This window comes from Pleurodeles waltl, chromosome 5, assembly GCF_031143425.1.
Source record: "Pleurodeles waltl isolate 20211129_DDA chromosome 5, aPleWal1.hap1.20221129, whole genome shotgun sequence".
NCBI lineage: Eukaryota > Metazoa > Chordata > Amphibia > Caudata > Salamandridae > Pleurodeles > Pleurodeles waltl.
The window spans coordinates 857,602,277-857,622,442 of NC_090444.1; the positions used below are offsets into that span (position 1 = coordinate 857,602,277).

The 20,166-nt window shown below is 47.4% G+C and overlaps 1 protein-coding gene across 1 annotated transcript in view; it reads right to left on the bottom strand.

Annotated features, from left to right (window-relative positions):
- LYST (lysosomal trafficking regulator) overlaps nucleotides 1–20,166 on the bottom strand; it is a 2,674,875-nt gene that overhangs the window by 1,108,499 nt on the left and 1,546,210 nt on the right. Inside the window, 1 exon segment of the mRNA XM_069234946.1 lies at nucleotides 18,595–18,747. Within this exon segment, the coding sequence (XP_069091047.1) occupies nucleotides 18,595–18,747 (153 nt within the window).

Consider the following 20,166-nt stretch of genomic DNA (forward strand, 5'->3'; position numbering starts at 1 on the left):
GAGCTTCTCTGCAGAGAAGGTACGACCCCACTCCTCCCTGCTTGTTTATGTACCACATCGTGGTAGTATTGTCCGTTAGGACCTGTACCGACTGACCACGAAGGGAAGGGAGGAAGGCCTTGAGAGCCAGACGTACAGCCCGTAACTCTAACAGATTGATGTGAAAAATCTGTTCCTCTGGAGACCAAAGACCTTTGATCTCCAGATCCCCCAGATGAGCTCCCCACCCTAGAGTGGAAGCATCCGTTATGACTGTGGCCACTGGTGGCGACTGCTGGAACGGCTTTCCTTGTGAAAGATTGTTGCTTGCAATCCACCACTTCAAATCCACAGCAGCATCTCTGGAGATCTTGACAGTACCCTCTAGATCCCCTCTGTGTTGAGACCACTGCCTTCGGAGGCACCACTGAAGAGCCCTCATGTGCCAGCGAGCATGCGTGACCAACAGAATGCAGGAGGCAAAAAGACCGAGCAGACGAAGGACCTTGAGGACTGGAACTACCGCTCCATTTCGAAACATTGGAACCAAATCCTGAATATCTTGAATCCGCTGAGGCGGAGGAAAGGCCCGACCCAATGTTGTATCCAGTACTGCCCCTATGAACAGGAGGCGCTGAGAGGGCTCTAGGTGAGATTTGGGCTCGTTCACCGAAAAGCCCAGGTCGAACAACAACTGGGTTGTTGACTGCAGATGACGCAACACAAGCTCCGGGGACTTGGCTTTGATCAACCAATCGTCCAAGTAAGGGAATACTGCTATCCCCTTCCTTCTGAGCTCTGCCGCAACCACCGACATCACCTTCGTGAAGACTCGAGGTGCTGAAGTAAGACCAAACGGAAGGACCGCAAACTGGTAGTGTTGCGATCCCACCACAAACCGGAGATACTTCCTGTGTGACTTGAGTATCGGGATATGAAAGTAAGCATCCTGCAAGTCGACAGACACCATCCAGTCTTCCATGTTCAACGCCAAAAGCACCTGTGCTAGGGTCAGCATCTTGAACTTTTCCTGCTTGAGGAACCAATTCAAGATCCTCAGGTCCAGAATTGGTCTCAAACGACCATCCTTCTTGGGAATCAGGAAATACCTTGAGTAAACTCCTTGACCCCTTTCCTGCTCCGGGACCAACTCCACCGCGCCCTTTAAAAGGAGGACTTCTACCTCCTGTTCTAGCAACAGGAGGTGTTCTTGTGAACAATACGAAGGGCGGGGCGGGATGAGGGGCGGAAACTCCCGAAAGGGAAGGGTGTAGCCTTTTCCCACAACACTGAGAACCCAAGTGTCCGACGTAACAGTCTCCCATTTGGTGAGCAAATGCTGTAATCTTCCCCCTACAGGAGAGGAGTGAGTGGGAAATGGTGGAAGCCTAAGGCTGCTTCCCCTGCTGCACCCCGCCAGAGGATGAGGAAGAGGCAGAGTGCTGCTGAGAAGCTCCCCTGGTGCGGACCCTACCCCTCCCCCTAAAAGATCTATAGGGATGGGAAGAGGCAGGTTGCTGATATCTTCCCCGAAAGGAAGAGGAGGAAGAGCCACGCCCAAATCCACGAAACCTCCTGAAGAATCTGGAAGAGGCCGTGGAAGAAGGAGCTTGGAGTCCCAACGACTTAGCCGTGGCCCTGCTCTCCTTAAACCGTTCCAAGGCCGAATCAGCCTTAGCCCCAAACAGTTTGTCCCCATCAAACGGGAGATCCAACAATGTGGACTGTACATCTACAGAAAAGTCCGAGTTACGGAGCCAGGCCTGTCTCCTTTCCACCACAGTTGTGCCCATTGCTCTGGCTACCGAGTCGGTGGTATCCAGTCCCGTCTGGATAATTTGGGTCGCAGCAGCCTGGGCATCAGAGACAAGATCCAAAAGACCCTGAGGAAGCTCTGTAAACGAAGAGGAGATGTCATCCATCAGAGCATGAATATACCTCCCCAGGATACAGGTTGCATTGGTGGCTTTTAATGCCAGACTGCAGGACGAAAAAATCTTCTTCGACTGCGCCTCCAGCTTTTTTGAATCTCTGTCCCCAGGCACCGTCGGAAAAGAACCAGGCGCTGACTTGGACGAACAGGAGGCCTGCACAACCAAGCTCTCCGGCGTAGGGTGCCTAGATAGGAAACCAGGATCAGTTGGAGCCGTCCGATACCTCCTGGCCACGGCTCTGTGAACTGCTGGGGAAGATGCCGGCTTCTTCCACACCTCTAAAACCGGATCCAGCAGAGCGTCATTAAAAGGTAATAGAGGCTCCGCCGCGGCTGAGGCCGGATGCAACACCTCTGTCAAAAGGTTTTGTTTCGCCTCCACCACCGGCAAAGGCAGGTCCAAAAAACTAGCTGCCTTCCGTACCACTGTATGAAAGGAAGCAGCTTCCTCGGTATATTCCCCCGGGGACGAAAGGTCCCACTCAGGGGAAGTGTCCAGCCCACTGGCCGACTCCAGTCCACGCAGCCCATCACCCGAGTCCTCTAGCTCTCCTTCCTCTAGGGCTCGTTGGTACTCCTGCTCTTCTAGTACCCGGAGAGCACGCCTCCTTGAATGCAGTCGTTGCTCAATCCGCGGAGTCGACAATACCTCCGCCGAAGTCGGAGATCGGCGCCGATCTTCCGAAGCCACCGACGCCGCATCCGTCGCCACAGGTAACTTCGGCGCCGACTGAAGAGCAGTTGAAACGGATGGACCCACCGGAGTCACAGGCCGAAATCTCGACGTCGACGGGATGGAAATCCCTGGGGCCAATCCCTCCGAAGCCACCGGAGCGGCCACCGGCGCCGACACTGGCGCCGAGCCCACGTTCCCAAACGGGAGAAAGGGCATAAAGGGTGCCGGCCGAAGAGGCGCAGGATCACCCAAAGAAAAGGCCAAAGGCCCAGCCGGGGCACCCCCTGGAGCCATCTGTTGGAAGATGGCATACATCGCATTCAAGAATGCGGAACTATCGGCTCCAGGGGTGGGAAAAGCCGGATACTGGGGTGCCTGACTCGGAGGCGACCCCGATGCCGGCCTCGGCGTCTGCGCCGGAGAAAACACTTGAGGCTCCAATACCTCAATCACCGACGCCTGTCCAGGCGAAGTTGGAGACGCCGGAGAGGGCAACGGCGTCGAAGGATGCGGCGTCACCGTGGGGCTGACCTCCCATGTTCTTCGGCGCCGATCCGGAGACCTGGAACGAGCCTCCCTTGAATGACGCCGAGATTCTCTACGGCGCCGGGAGTCTCGATGACGCCGATGTCTTGGAGAAGACTTTTTCTTGTGATGCTTCTCCTTTGACTTGGCCATAAACAGCTTCGCCTCGCGTTCTTTAAGGGCCTTCGGATTCATGTGCTGACATGAATCACAAGTCGAGACGTCGTGGTCGGAGCTCAAACACCAAAGGCAATCGGAATGAGGATCCGTCACCGACATCTTGCCTCCACACTCACGACAAGGCTTAAATCCAGACTTTCTCTGCGACATTATTTCCACAGAGAAAGCAAGATATACACTGTAACCGCAAGAGTAACAGTTGCTCCCTCGAAGATAACCGTTTCGAATGCACGGAAAAAAGGGAACTGACGTCTGCACGTCGTCGAGGACCTCTTATTGCCTGTATGACGTCAGACGGCGTCGCGTGCGAGACAGTGACGTCCTCGTCGACGTGCAGAGACTAGTAAGAAGATTTCCGTCGAATGCTGGCGCCATGGGAGTATTCATGAGGTGAGGAATCCACAGGTAGTTGTATCCATCAGAAATTGATGCTCACTTGACTGAGTGTGTGCTAGAACTCTGTTAACAAGGCCCCAGCACCAGTGTTCTTTCACTAAAAATGTACCACTGTTTCCACAATTGGCACACCCCTGGCACACAGGTAAGTCCCTTGTAAAATGTACCAGTGGTACCAAGGGCCCTGTGACTAGGGAAGGTCCCTTAGGGCTGCAGCATGTGTTGTGCCACCCTAAAGGACCCTTCACCTAACACATGGACACTGCCATTGCAGACTGTGTGCGTTGGTGGGGAGAAAAAGGCAAAGTCAACATGTCATCCCCCTCAGGATACCATGCACACAAAATACTGCCTGTGGCATAGGTAAGTCACTCCTCTAGCAGGCCTTAAAGACCTAAGGCAGGGTGCACTAAACCACAGATGAGGGCATAGCTGCATGAGTAATATGCCCCCACAGTGTCTTAGTCCATTCTTAGACATTGTAAGTACAGTGTGGCCATATTATGTATATGGTCTGGGAGTTTGTCAAAACGAACTCCACAATTCCATAATGGCTACAATGAATACTGGGAAGTTTGGTATAAAATTCTCAGATTAACGAACCCACACGTATGCCAGTGTTGGATTTATTGCACATCGTGGAAACTGTTGCAGTTGCTGGCTGGAGCTAAAGTTGCAGAGGAAAAGTATCCCTTGTGGATACTTTGTTGCTGTTACAGCGGTTCCTGGAGAAGGCTGCAGTTGATCCGAGGTCAGAGGATGGTGAAGTACTTGCAGAGGATTCCTGAAGGAAACTTGCAAGCAGAATCTGAAGAGAACCCACAGGAGAGGCCCTAAATAACCCTGAGAGGGGGATTGGCTACCTTATCAGGTATGGACCTATCAAGAGGAGTCTCTGACGTCACCTGCTGGCAGTGGCCACTCAGAGCCTTCCAGAGTGCCCCCACACCTTGCAAAGCAAGATGGCTGAAGTCCGGGACACACTGGAGGAGCTCTGGGCACCATCCCGAGGGTGGTGATGGACAGGGGAGTGTTCACTCTCCTTTCCTTTGTCCAGTTTCGTGCCAGAGCAGGGGACAAGGGAACAAGGGGTCCCTGGACCAGTGTAGACTGGCTTATGCAAGGAAGGCAACATCTGTGCCCTTCAAAGCATTTCCAGAGACTGGGAGAGGCTACCCCTCCCCAGCCTGTAACACTTATTTCCAAAGGGAGAGGGTGTAACACCCTGCTCTCACAGAAAATGCTTTGTTCCGCCTTCCTGGGACTGGGCTGCCCAGACGCCAGGAGGGCAGAACCCTGTCTGTGAGGTGGCAGCAGCTGTAGCAAGCCTCAGAGAGCTGGTTTGGCAGTACTGGGGGTCCATGGTGGAGCCCCCAGGATGCATGGAATACCAGATTTGGAATGGGGGGACAATTCCATGATCTTAGACATGTTACATGGCCATATATGGAGTTACCATTGTGAAGCTACATATAGGTATTGATTTATATGCAGTGCACACATGTAATGGCATCCCCACACTCACAAAGTCCCGGGAAATGGCCCTCAAGTATGTGGGGGCACCTTTGCTAGTGCAAGGGTGCCCTCACACTTAGTAACTTTGTACCTAACCTTCAGCAAGTGAAGGTTAGACATATAGGTGACTTATAAGTTACTTAAGTGCAGTGAAAATGGCAGTGAAATAACGTGTGTTATTTCACACAGGCTGCAATGGCAGGGTTTGTCTGAGCTCCCTATGGGGGCAAAAGAAATGGTGCAGCCCATATGGACCGCCTGGAACCCCAATGCCCTGGGTACCTAGGTACCATATGCTAGGGCCAGTGTGCCAATTGAAATTGGTAAATTAAGTCACTAGCCTACAGTGACAAATTTAAAAGCAGAGAGCATAAGCACTGAGGTTCTGATTAGCAGAGCCTCAGTGACAGTTAAGCACTACACAGACACACAGATTAGGCCATAAACTATGAGCACTGGGGTCTTGATCAGCAGGATCCCAGTGAGACAGACAAAAACATACTCACATACAGGTAAACATGGGAGTAACATGCCCAGGAAGATGTTACTTTCCTACAGAGGGCATCTTGGAAATGCCCTCTGTATTTTACCCAATCCTTCAGTGCATGACTGACTGGTCTGTGCCAGTCTGCCACTGAGAGATGAGTTTCTGCCCCCTGGGGTGAGAGCCTTTGTGCTCTCTGAGGCCAGAAACTGTAACACCTAGCAGTGAGCCTTAAAGGCTCAGGCTTTGTGTTACAACACCCCAGGGCACTCCAGCTAGTGGAGGTGCCTGCCCCCCAGACACAGACCCACTTTTGACAACAAGTCCGGAAGAGATAATGAGAAAAACAAGGAGGAGTCACTCTCCAGCCAGGACAGCCCCTAACGTGTCCTGAGCTGAGGTGACCCCTTCCTTAGAAAATCCTCCATCTTGCTTTAGAGGATTTCCCCCAATAGGACTAGGGATATGCCCCCCTGCACATATGCCCTCACCTGTGGTATAGTGCACCTTGCTTTAGGGCTGTAAGGCCTGCTAGAGAGGTGACTTACCTATGCCACAGGCAGAGTGAGGTTGGCATGGCACTCTGAGAGGAGTGCTATGTTGACTTAGTCATTTTCTCCCCACCAGCGCACACAAGCTGTGAGGCAGTGTGCATGTGCTGAGTGAGGGGTCCCCAGGGTGGCATAAGACATGCTGCAGCCCTCAGAGACCTTCCCTGGCATCAGGGCCCTTGGTACCAGGGGTACCATTTACAAGGGACTTATTCGAGTGCTAGGGCTGTGCCAATTGTGGAAGCAAAAGTACAGCTTAGGGAAAGAACACTGGTGCTAGGGCCTGGTTGGCAGGGTCCCAGCATACTTTCAATCATAACTGGCATCAGCAAAAGGCAAAAAGTCAGGGGGTAACCATGCCAAGGAGGCATTTCCTTACAACCCGGCCGCCCCTGTGCCGCTGAGGGTGTATTTTGTGTGCCTGTTTGGGACCCGTCCAGTGCGCTACAATACCGCCCTGTTCTGCTTCCTGAGGACGCAGGTTACCTACCTGCTAGCAGACGGAAACCCATAGGAGCCTATGTTATTTGGGCCCCTCTTTGGACTCTGCACCTTACCAGCCCTGCGTTGCTGGGTGTTTAGGGTTGACTTGAACCCCCGACGGTGGGCTGCCTATGCCCCGGAGACTGAACTTGTAAGTGGCTTACTTACCTGACAAACTAACCTTTACTTACCTCCTCCAGGAACTGCTGAATTTTGCACTGTGTCCACTTTTAAAATAGCTTATTGCCATTTTATGCCAAACTGTGCACATTACTGTTTTACTTCAAAGTTCTATATTTACCTATGCCTTGAACCTTACAATTTATGTACTTACTGGAATTCTGAATCTTCGGGTTCTAAAATAAATTAAGAAAATAATATTTTTCTTTATAAAAACTATTGGCCTGGAGTTAAGTCTTTGAGTGTGTGTTCTCAATTATTGCCTGTGTATGTACAACAAATGCTTAACACTACCCTCTTATAAGCCTACTGCTCGACCACACTACCACAAATGGAGCATTAGTATTATCTATTATTGCCACTATCAACCTGTAAGTGCACACTATCTCTCACTTTGAGATAGTATATGCAGAGCCAGCTTCCTACAGTCATCAAATTGTTTTCAAACTGTGTTTAACATAAATCTGTGTGGGGATTTCAATGCCAAACTGCCCATCAATACTTATATCTTTGAGAACTCAGATTTCCAATATAACTACAACGTATCACATGGTAAACCAGATGCACAATGTCTTCTACTTCATTTTTTTTTGCCTGAATATTTTTACTGAAATTTTAGCTTTTTGTACAATACATTGGTAAGGCAAAAGAAAAGTAAAACTTGGAGCCAAAATGTACATACTTACATAAATAAAGGGACTTGTGCATGTTAACCCCTGCAATAGCTAAAAGAGGAGGCGAAGAGCCAGCAGAGTCACAATCGACATTGAAAACAGAATCATGAATTTTGATAAACATGAAAAATAATAATCAAACAAAAACATCATAACTGTCCCCACAAATTAACAACCCGTCACCGTCCTCCATCTTTTGCTGTTGACAGATGCTGTGCAGGTTTAGTCACCACCATGAACCCCAGAGAAAAGAAGTGTGAGTGAGGGGTGTCATTATAATTGCAACAAGCATTATCAGCCCTCAACCGTTGTATGTCCATCCGGTATCTCTTCCACTACAATGTCTTCTATTACATAACTATATTATTGAATGGAGCATTGTTACTGCTCTTGAATCTTATTTATTTGCTCTAAACTTCAACCCAACATATTTTGTCCATGGTTGGTATACTGTTTTTAATTTAATATTTTTCTCAAGAAGTTTAGTTATTTATGTATTAGCAGGGGTGGACAAAAATTATTGTGACCATAACCGCGGACTATCACTTGAGTTTTCCGTTACCCATTTACTATGAACAACTTAGTTCTTATGTCCAAGGTTAATGGCTTAGGATTAGCTTGGAAACTCTCTGACCACTGCACATTTTTATGTACTCTAGTAAAAATGTTCTCAAATACTTTAACACTTATCTTTCCACAGATCTCAGCCACATTGATATTGTCACTAGTTTTTAAGACATGGACTGTGAGATTAAAATTTTTCTCCTTCAGCAATTTCATAATATACAGGACTAAGGGCCATATGTACGAACACGTTTTCCCATAGATACAGAATGGGCAAAACTGCTTGCTACATCTGGCCCTAAATTCTGAAATGATTTAACTCCACCTGCCCCTCCTCTAATAGGCAATTTTATGCAGCCTTTACCAAAAAAAACACAGAAATGGGTTTTAGTTTGCACAATGTAGAGCTCATTCCAAAACTACTATAACATGTAGGAAAGCCCAAATAAAAAAAGTAACTCCTGGGTCGCTGCATGGTCACCCTCACGTTTTACAGCTGATGCTGCTGGATTATTTCAATCTGAGATTGCACTGAGGCCTGATAACCAGACCTCAGTACGCTGACACTAATGTAAATGTCAAATTGGCTGTACCCAATTGGAAATGGCTAAATTACCTGTAAGCCATTAGTAAATGGTACTGCAGCACTAATTATGCCACCTTGGAGGTCCCCAAGGTCCCTTGGAAGTAAAACAGGTTCTCCAGTACGCCACAGCAGACTGATAGTGCAGTCATGCACTGCTAGTTCAACTTTGCCACTGAAGCAATGGCAAAGCCACCACTTCCCCTGGACATGTGTGTTAAGTTGCCCCTCTGGTAGGCCTACCAAGTCCTTAAGGCAGGGTGCAACATATGTCATAGGCAGGATTTGTACTTTGCATGCCCTGACAGCAAAACATACAAAACTACAGTTTTTGTTTTGGAAAGACTTGGTTGCCAATTGGTGAGTATGGGGCTATATGCTGACACCTCAGTGGTGCCAACTCGTGAAACGTGCAACCAAAGTAGGCACTGCAAGCTATCAAACAACTTGCTACATTAAGCCCAATGTTTATCCCTAGTAAAAATTCATGTAACTTGGATCAGTGTACAGCTTTAGCAAAGCTGTCACATTGTTGCCTTTAAAACCCCTGTGCCTTCCCAGGCGCACACAGAGCCTGATCCAAGAGACAGTGTTCTAGCTTCCTTGAGAGACATCCTAACAACCCTCAGGAAGGAAAACAGTGAGGGATTTCAGGCCAGGAAGGTGTAACTTCCTTTCTGCAGGAAGCCACTTGGGTGTTAGCCCCAAAAGACAGGCTTCAAATGTGAAGCTGCTTTTGAAGGGCAGATGTATAAAACCTAGGGGAGGGCTGACCCATTGATGAAGTTGACAGTTTGGCAAGGGTGGCAGAGAGGGGAAAACAGTTGTCAAATCAGTTTCCCTGGGGGGGTGTAACCCTGAGGTATCCACATACAGGGGCAGGGCTAGTGAGGTCTGAACAAAAATGGGGATCCCTTGGCACCCAGACCTCAACCAACTTGAAGAAGCACTAAAGAATCACTGCCATGCTGCACCAAGGGACTTGCAAAGAGAGGCTGCACTGTTGAAGGTTGTGCCTGCTGCAACTGGTGGCTAGAAAAGAGAGGGACTGTGCCTGTAGTGTCCTGCTCAAGGGATAGCTGTCTAGAGAGTCCAGTCAAGCCAAGAGAACTCCAAGGGTCAGCTGACTGGCCTTTTGTTCCCAGCACAGGCACACAACAGCTGAAGAAGCCTGAATGGGCAAGTTGGTAACCCAAAATCCTCAAGTCGCTACCACCGCCACCATGCAACATTGAGGACCAAGACCCTAACAACAGAGTTGAACTGGAGTTTGCTGAGTCAAGGAGTGCTGTCTGAGAGTTGCTGAGAGCCTCAGAAAGTGAGTTATTGACTCAGGAAGGATTGACCTATGACTGCAACAACGGACAAGTGGTAATCCAGTGGCAACTGGACTTCGGCCAGACCAGAGACAGAGAGGACCTTGTGGGACACTGACCATGCAACCAGTACCCCATCACCATCTTGGTTGATCGAGGGATCTCTGAAGAAAGACTACAACGCAGCCACAGCATCCCTGGATCATCTTCATCCCTTGCAGGACCACTCCATAGGAATCCATTGCAACCCAAATAAAATGCCTGGACCTGCAGAAAGATGCTTCTTCTTTGAAGGTAACTGTTTAGACCTTGCTGGTCCCCCTGACTAGCTCCCTGCTGGAGTTGGTCACCCCTAGTACTTCTAACCAACCGCATGGACATTAACCTAGGTTTCCCTTAAAATATTTTATTTGGTGTCCAATTTGCTGACTTTGCCAAGGCTTGTTTGTGACTGAGTGAAATTGCTTTGATTTATTATTGTTTACAAAATCTATATTTCTGGAATCCTTCTGTGGACTTTTTTCATTCTAGTGTCTAAATTCTTATGAAAATATGGTTTATTTTTACAAATTAGTGTCAGATTGTTTGAGCGTTGTGTCAATTTCTTCTTCAATTGCTTTGTTGCTGTTTAAATGCTTAACACTTATTTCTCAGTGTAAGCCTTGCTGCTCAGTGTCCGAGCCACACAGGCTGGACCCAATGGTGTTGGGAAGAGTATTACACAATGAGGTTGTGAGTAACGACATCTTTTTGACATGGTTAGCCCCCACTTTTTGCCTGGCATGTGATGTAGCCTAGAACCTGTTAGTGTTCAGGGCCCCTGCTAACCAGGTTCCCTGAGTCGGACCTCTTTACCTAAATTGTTGTGATGCATTGGTAAAATTGGCAACACCTTTAGCTGCCACTATAAGTCTCTAGTAGATGGTACTTAGGCACCCAGGGCATGGGGTACTAAGGGTAGGTCCGAGAGGGCAGCATCACAGATTGTGCCACCCTCTAAGGCCATGCATCTAGATGCACCCAGCACTGTCAGTGCAGACTGAATACTCTAAAGGAAACTTAAAACACAAGCCCAACATGACTCACTGACTGTGTGCCCTGTCCATAATACACTGCAAATACTATAGGTAAGACACCCCTCTGGCAGGCCTTCCAGCCCTAAGGCAGGGTGCGCTATACTGCATGTGAGGGCATAGCTACATGAGCAAAATGCCCCCACTGTGTCCTCTCCAAACCTCAGACATAGTGAGTGAACAGAGCAGCCATTTTAATACATGTGCTGGACACTGGTCAATATGAGTTTCACAGCTACATGATGGCCACTCTGAACCCTGGATTGTTTGGTATCAAACTGGTACCACTATTGGATTTATGACCACATTTACTCAGGGGTCACCTTAGAGGTGCCCCCTGCAAACGCTAACTACCCTGGCACAGTTGCTGACTGGTCCTGACCAGCCTGCCACCGCCAGGCACAAATATGCACCCCTAGGGTGAGAGGTCCTTCCTTCTGGGATGCAGAACAAAGCCCTTTCTGGGTGGAGGTGCTAACATCCCCTCCCTCATGAATGTGCACTGCCCTGTTGGCAAGCTTCAAAGGCCATACCACCTTTGAAACTCGACCTCCAGGCCTGCTGCTAGCAGAAGATGGCTGTCCTCCTTGCAAACCCCCACTTTTGGCAGGAGCAGCCACGGTAAACTCAAACAAGGGACAGGAGGAGTGGCCCCACCTAGCATGCACCACCCCCAAGGTGTTGCATGCGATGTGCCCTCTATATTTCATTTTCCTCCATCTTGGATTGAAGGAAAATAGCCAATCAGGTGTAGTGAAGTGACTTCTGTCCACAGGAGGTGGTCACTTAGTGGGTGTAGCCACCCTAAGGTAGATGCCCCACTGGCCACTACCAGGTTCCCCCTAAAATGCCCACTAAATACAGTATTTAGTGGCCATCCCTAGACCAAGAAATCAGAATCAACGGACAGAAGAAGACCAGCACCCAGAAGATCCAAGGTACGAAAACTGTGGACATGCTGCACCAAGAAAAAAGGCACCAAACCCTGCTGGCTGCACCCGGGACCCGGCAATCACCACTGAGGAGCTGCTGAACAACTGGAAAAACTCTAAAGAACACCTGAAGACATACAGGCTTTGAGAATTGCCAGAGAACACCCTCCAGAGTGGAGGTACCACTCTAAATCCCCAAGGAACCAACAAGCCAGTAAGTTCCACTTCACTGACTGGATGCGAACTCCAGAACCGGACGCCGCTGTTGTACCAAACTTTACACCGACAACCACGAAGACAAACCCTGCCAGTGTGCCAAGTTTTGTGACACTGCACCCTTCAGCGGCTGAACTGTACCAATGTGTGGGATATAGGTCACCCAGTTTTGGACAACCTGAAAAACAGCCCACCCGGGACAGTAAAAGGAACCAGGAGGAAGCCCCAGTAAAGGGACTTCAGAAACAACCTGGACCTCTGACCAGAGCGCTCCAGTTGTCCTGCAATCTACCCTTGAGCAGACTACCTCTTGCTTCCGAGGGCATCCTTGAGCACAGTACCTGGCTCACCAATACGCTCTGCACCTGGCCACCATGTGCCCTTCACTGAAGAACCAGCTGTGCTCTAAAGGTCCCCCACCCCTTGCGACCATGACACTCTAAGGAGATCCCCAAGATTCACCTTTGAACTTACCTGCGCAGTGCTTTTCCAAGTGGTCACCTGCAGTGGCCCTGCACAAGCCCCAGGCACCTTTCCCCATTACTCCAGTCGGAGCCAGGAGCTGCCCTAACTTCTCCAGCTGGCACAGTGTGCTCACCAGTGGCCTCAACCAACCTGCCAAAGAAGAACTTGTCAACCCTGATGTATGATTTTATATGTATTTTTAAACGTTACCCTCCATTGAGTCCTATAATGCGTAATTATTCAAAAATTAATATCTCGAAAAGTATTTAACCAATTTTGATGATCTTGGTCTTAAAATTTTCATTAAAATGTAAGTATTTTTATTATTTGGTCATGAGTTATTCTTGAGTGTGTGAGTTGAAAGATTGATGCTTTGAGTACAACAAATGCTTTGCACTTCTCCAAGATTGGCCTAACTGCACGACCAAGCTCCCATAAAAATTAGTGCATTAGGTGGTCTCATTTTTACCCCTGTAAATCAACGTGTGTTTGCTCGGACCTCTGAACAGTGTGCCAAGGTTTGCACACTACATAGAGGGCCAGCCTCCTACAGAGGTTGCACAACCATACCAGATAATACACCCCTTTTCCTCACAGACACACTCCTGGCGGCTTGCACTTGTGAGGATACTAGACTATTCTGGCAGATGGGTAATTCAGTTAAGTCTGGTAATGTGACAATTACTAGTTTGTTTCCCAAATTTCCACTGAATTTTGGAGACCCATTTACAAGGCAATTACAGCCTTAAGCACAAGGATAATAGTACTGCTAACATTATTACGTTAATCAAGGTGCTATCAGCTTTAATCAAGGGGCAATTAGTCTGACTTCTGATCATCAAAGGGTAGCTCTTGCCGTACCTTTAAGCCCCTCTAGCAAAGATCCTAGACTAGACCGAGACCAGACAGACCTGTGTAAGGTGAATAAAGGCCTCTGTTCATTACACAAGTCACCACCCACACGCCCACGGATTTCCCTAGGTTTCTAGATCTGTAAGGAAATGGCTCCCTGTTGCAGTTACCCCCCCCCCCCCCCCAACTTTTTGCCTGATACTGATGCTGACTTGACGGAGAAGTCTTCTGGGACCCTGCTAACCAGGCCCCAGCACCAGTGTTCTTTTACCTAAAATGTACCATTGTTCCCACAATTGGCACACCCCTGGCACACAGTTAAGTCCCTTGTAAAAGGTACCAGTGGTACTAAGGGCCCTGTGACCATGGAAGGTCCCTAAGAGCTGCAGCATATGTTGTGCCACACTAAGGGACCCCTCACCTAACACATGCACACTGCCATTGCAGATTGTGTGTATTGGTGGGGAGAAAAAGGCAAAGTCGACATGGCATGCCCCTCAGGATGCCATGCACCCAAAATGCTGCCTGTGGCATAGGTAGGTCACTCCTCTAGCAGGCCTTACAGCCCTAAGGCAGGGTGCACTATACCACGGGTGAGGGCATAGCTGCATGAGCAATATGCCCCTACAGTGTCTAAGTCTATTCAGACATTGTAAGTACAGTGTGGCTATATTAAGTATATGGTCTGGGAGTTTGTCAAAAATGAACTCCACAGCTCCATAATGGCTACACTGAATACTGGGAAGTTTGGTATCAAACTTCTCAGACTAATAAACCCACACTGATGCCAGTGTTGGATTTATTAAAAAATGCACACAGAGGGCATCTTAGGGATGCCCCCTGTATTTTACCCATTCCTTCAGTGCAGGACTGTTTGGTCTGTGCCAGCCTGCTGCTGAGAGACGGGTTTCTGACACCCTGGGGTGAGAGCCTTTGTGCTCTCTGAGGCCAGAAACAAAGCCTGCACTGGGTGGAGATGATTAACACCTCCCCCCTGCAGGAACTGTAATACCTATCAGTGAGCCTCAAAGGCTCAAGCTTCGTGTTACAATGCCCCAGGGCACTCCAGCTAGTGGAGATGCCCGCCCCCAGGACACAGCCCCCACTTTTGGCGGCAAGTTCAGGGGAGATAATGAGAAAAACAAGGAGGAGTCACCCACCAGGCAGGACAGCCCCGAAGGTGTCCTGAGCTGAGGTGACCCCTGCCTTTAGAAATCCTCCATCTTGATTTTGGAGGATTCCCCCAATAGGATTAGGGATGTGCCCCCTTCCCCTCAGGGAGGAGGCACAAGGAGGGTGTAGCCACCCTCGAGGACAGTAGCCATTGGCTACTGCCCTCCCAGACCTAAACACACCCCTAAATTCAGTATTTAGGGGCTCCCCAGATCCCAGGAAATCAGATTCCCGCAACCTGAAGAAACAAGAAGGACTGCTGACCTACAAGCCTGCAGAGAAGGAGGAAGATGACAATTGATTTGGCCCCAGCCCTACTGGCCTGTCTCCAACTTCAAAAACCTGCTCCAGCGACGCATCCGACAGGGAAAAGCGACCTCTGAAGCCTCAGAGGACTGCCCAGGACTACAGGACCAAGAAACTCCTGTGAACAGCGGCCCCTGTTCAAAACCTGCAACTTCTTTGCAACAAAGAAGCAACTTCCAAAGAATTCACGTTTCCCGCCGGAAGCGTGAGACTTCACACTCTGCACCCGACACCCCCGGCTCGACCTGCAGAAAACCAACACCTCAGGGAGGACTCCCCGGCGACTGCGAGCCCGTGAGTAACCAGAGACAACCCCCTGAGCCCCAACAGCAACGCCTGCAGAGAGAATCCAGAGGCTCCCCCTGACCACGACTGCCTGTAACAAGGGTCTCCTGGAACCAACACTGCCCCCAGGACCTGAAGGAACCGAACTTCAGTGCAAGAGCGACCCTCAGGTGACCCTCTGCCTAGCCCAGGTGGTGGCTGGCCCGAGAAGCCCCCCATGTGCCTGCCTGCAACACTAGAGTGACCCCCGGGTTTCTCCATTGTTTTCAACCTAAAACCCAACGCCTGCTTTGCTCACTGCACCCGGCCGCCCCTGTGCTGCTGAGGGTGTACTTTGTGTGCCTTCCCGTGCCTTACAAAACCCCCTTGGTCTTCCCCCCCCGAGGACGCAGGTACTAACCTGCTGGCAGACTGGAACCGGGGCACCCCTGTTCTCCATAGGAGCCTATGTGTTTTGGGCACCTCTTTGACCTCTGCACCTGACCGGCCCTGAGCTGCTGGTGTGGTAACTTTGGGGTTGCCTTGAACCCCCAACGGTGGGCTACCTATGCCCCAACTTTGAGACTTTTAAGTGTTTTACTTATCTTCAAAACTAACCTTTACTTACCTCCCCCAGGAACTGTTGATATTTGCAGTGTGTCCACTTTTGAAATAGCTTATTGCCATTTTTACAAAGACTGTACATGATATTGTGTTCATTCAAAGTTCCTAAAGTATGTAAGTGAAGTACCTTAGATTTAAAGTGTTTAATGTAAATCTTGAACCTGTGGTTCTTAAAATAAACTAAGAAAATATATTTTTCAATATAAAAACCTATTGGCCTGGAGTAAGTCTTTGAGTGTGTGTTCCTCATTTATTGCCTGTGTGTGTACAACAAATGCTTAACACTACCCTCTGATAAGCCTACTGCTCGACCACACTACCACAAAATAGAGCATTAGAATTATCTACTTTTGCCACTATCTTACCTTTAGGGGGAACCCTTGGACTCAGTGCACACTATTTCTTACTTTGAAATAGTATATACAGAGCCAACTTCCTACAAGATCTATAAAATGTACAGGTTTGCTAGGTTTCTCTAGGTGCCGGCTGAGCTAGATCCCAAATCTACAACCAGGCACACTGTTAAAAAGGGCCGGTTTTCAATGGAAAAATTTGATGTGTTTATGTAGCATTTTGGGCTCTTGCTTTTAGGGGCACTAGGCCTACCCATACAAGTGAGGTGGCATTTTTATCGGGAGATTTGGGGGAACACAGAATAGCAGAACAAGTCTTATTACCAACTGTCTTTCTCTGCATTTGCGCCTTTCAAATGGAAGACAGTTTGTAAGAAATAAGTCATTTTGGGAAATGTCCTATAATTCACATGCTAGTGTGGGTACCCACAAATTCAGAGATGTGCAAATAACCACAGCTTCTAAGCTCCATATTTTGTGCCCATTTCGGAAGTACATAGGTTTCCTTGAATGTATTTTTCACTCTTTATTTTTTACCAAATTAATTGCTATATACCCGGTACAAAATGAAAACACACTGCAACATTGCATTGGTCATCTTGGTGGGTCTACAGGGCCTATATATCCCTCAACCAGAAGGGTCCAGAGGATGTTATGGTATATTGCTTTTGAAAATTTGTCGTAGCTGGAAAAAGTCTGCCACTAACTAGAAGGAGGTTGAAAGCACACAAAATAGGAAATATGGGGTATGTCCCAGTAAAATGCCAAAACTGTGCTGAAAATTTGGTTTCTGATTCTAGTCTGCCTGTTCCTGAACGCTGGGAAGAGGATGATTTTAGCATCACAAACCCTTCATTGATGCTATTTACAGGGAAAAATAACAAATGCTTTCTTCTGCGGCACTTTTTTTCCCCCAAAAAAACGAATTTAGCTGTGATTCACAATGAGCTTTATTCGGCCAACAGACCATCAAAGCAATACAACACAAATATAAAATAATTTCATAAATAAAACAGTACAAATCTACCATGAACCAATATCTAAAAATAAAAACCCGGATTGCCCAGTCTTAAAAATCAGTTAAAATCATTGTTTATATAACAATTGCGTATACGCCATGCTGCTACTAAAAACTTGCTTACAGCATAAATTAACACAATTTAATTGTGACTTTTTAGGATCCTCAGAGCTAAGGCACATTTCCTTATCTTCAACTCCCGGCAGATTTTGCGGATCCATTTAGACCTTGGGACTAAGTATGCAGGACAGAAAAACATAAAATGTTCTACTGTTTCGGGGGAATTGCCACACACAGGACAAATATCAGAAGTGGTATTGGATCCCCATCTGCTCGTCAGGGTCTTCAATGGTAATGTCCCAAAACGGAATCTGGCATACAGTCCTTTGCCTAGTAAGTCAGGTATAATGTCTAGATATGATTTGAACTCTGGGTACCATTTAAAATCAATAAAAAGGTTAGTTAGACGGCCATGGGATTTGTGAGAAATATAATTGTTCTGTATATAGGACCAGTAAACACCTTTCAATACTTTTACATGGGATTTCTCAAGTTGGTGGGGATTCTCCCATAAGTCTCCCAATCCCAATATACGAAACCAACTAGATACATGTTTAATCCATGGGATAGAGATAGAATTTGAACATTTTAGCAATTCTAGAAGTGAGGTCTTATATACGACCAATTCAGGGACTATTCGTTTTAGTCCTAAGTCTAGAAACAAGGGGATTAGTGGGGTGCTAGTAGGGCCCGCACATATGGCCCTTGCAAAGCTATTCTCAATTTTGGTTATCCTACTACTAACAGAGAAGCCCCAGATCTCTGCACCATAGGCAGCAGCTCCCTGCGCCTTGGCCACATAGATCTTAAGTGCTGGGAATACAGCTTTGGCCATCGTGCTCCTATAAAGGTACAGTATGGATGCTGCCCGCTGTTGCAAGAGCCCAGCACTCTTGCTAACCTAATTTAGCTGTATTTTGGCTAATTTCTCGATCCCCTCCAGGGGAATCCACAAACCCTGGGTACCTTCAGAATCCCCAGGATGTTGAAAAAAAGGACGCAAACTTTGCATGGATAGCTTATGTGGGCCTAAGCGCAAACTACCCCAAATAATCAAAAACAGGCTCAGTACAGGAGAGGGAAAAGACTTAGCAGCAAAAAAGTTACACTTTAAAATTGAATAAAGTTTGCTACTTAAGTTGTAGATGACTGCTTCACTACTTCCAAACTGCAATCCATTTACTTTTATTAGACTATCTATGAAGTTTTGATTACTCACCAGCAATACTTTTCCGCTTCTGATATATTGCATGATGATGAGTTGCAGGTAAATGGAATGAACTGGTGAAGCTCTGTGAATTCTGGTTGACTGTTGTTTTAATAAACTCTATAGCTGATTTAAGAACCTTAAACTGTAAAACAACTGCGGAGCCTGAAAAACAAAATAAAACCCAGATGATTTATATTCATTATTTTTAGAGGTAGTTTGTACTGTTAGCACTCTCAGTTCTAAACTGATTAAAGGCTTTTAAGTGTGCATCATGTGCAAATCACATATATAGCAAAAATAGTTTTCTATCGTCACATACACTGCAGAGTAATAACTTGCTGTTGGTTGTCCTATAATGTGTGTACTTATAAATATTTTTCTTATTCATTTTCAGAGGGTTAGAAGCAAATAAACATAAAAATTCAATACTCTGTGGTAGGGCCACCACAGAAACAATTGTCACTGATTAGTCTAACTGTCAATACCCATTCGCCAGACAGACCATTCAATCTCACAACAACCCTATCACTGATCCCTTCCTCAGGCTATAATGAAGTTCAAAACATAGGTTACATATTATCTTCTCCACTTAACAGTATACACTCAGTCACACAGCCCTCTGTCTCAGAGGACATGTACATTTCCTGTTGTCTTCAACGATATACTGAACAAGAAGTTGCCTAATTGCCAACAATTCCACAAATGTTTATTTCTGTGGGCCTTAAGGCTCTCCAATGCCACAGCATCCCATAGTTTCAGGTTCACATCCCGTAGTTTCAAGACCACATACCCCAATGATGGAACTGCTGCCTTTCATGTTCCTGAAAAAGAATAATTATGCAATGAGCAACAACTGGTAGGTCATATCCCAGCTATTCATTTCCATTTTCTGCTCTTTTGTTTGGATTTCTCTAACCACACTACCTTTTTTTGTTACCAGGACTCTCCAGAACACCTGCACTTCCAGGCAAAATCAACCAAATACACCATTGAGTTTCTCTCTACACATTGTCTCCAGCATTTTCCTGAGATGCTAGGAAATGAAAAGTTCCTTATCTTTAATCGTAAGTACTTGATACCACATAAGTAGAAGTTACTGACCTTCGGTAACAATATATCTGGCAGAGACATATTCTAGATGCAGATTCCTCACCTTAGAATTTCCCCAGACTGCATCTGGAGATTTATTTATTTTATTTCGAGCAGTACCACTGCGCGCCATCAGGGGGCGTCGTTGGCATTGTGTTCGCCGTGATGACCTCGCGGTCGTATATAGGCGCCACCCCGGTGCGCTGATGTCAGTTTCTTTTCACGACTTTCCACGCAAGTAGCGCAGAGCCATGAAGAACACAGAGTTCTGCGCCAAAACTAGGGCCCTTAAAGGGAAGTTCCTGGTCTTAAAAATAAGTCTGCAGAGTGGGGAGGATGGGCGGGTTGGTAAGGAATCTGCAACTAGAATAGGTCTCTACCAGATATATTGTTACCAAAGGTAAGTAACTTGTACATCTGATAGAGACTTCTAGTTGCAGATTATTTGCCTTTGAATAGATACCCGAGAAATACCATCCCCGTGGTGAGCTG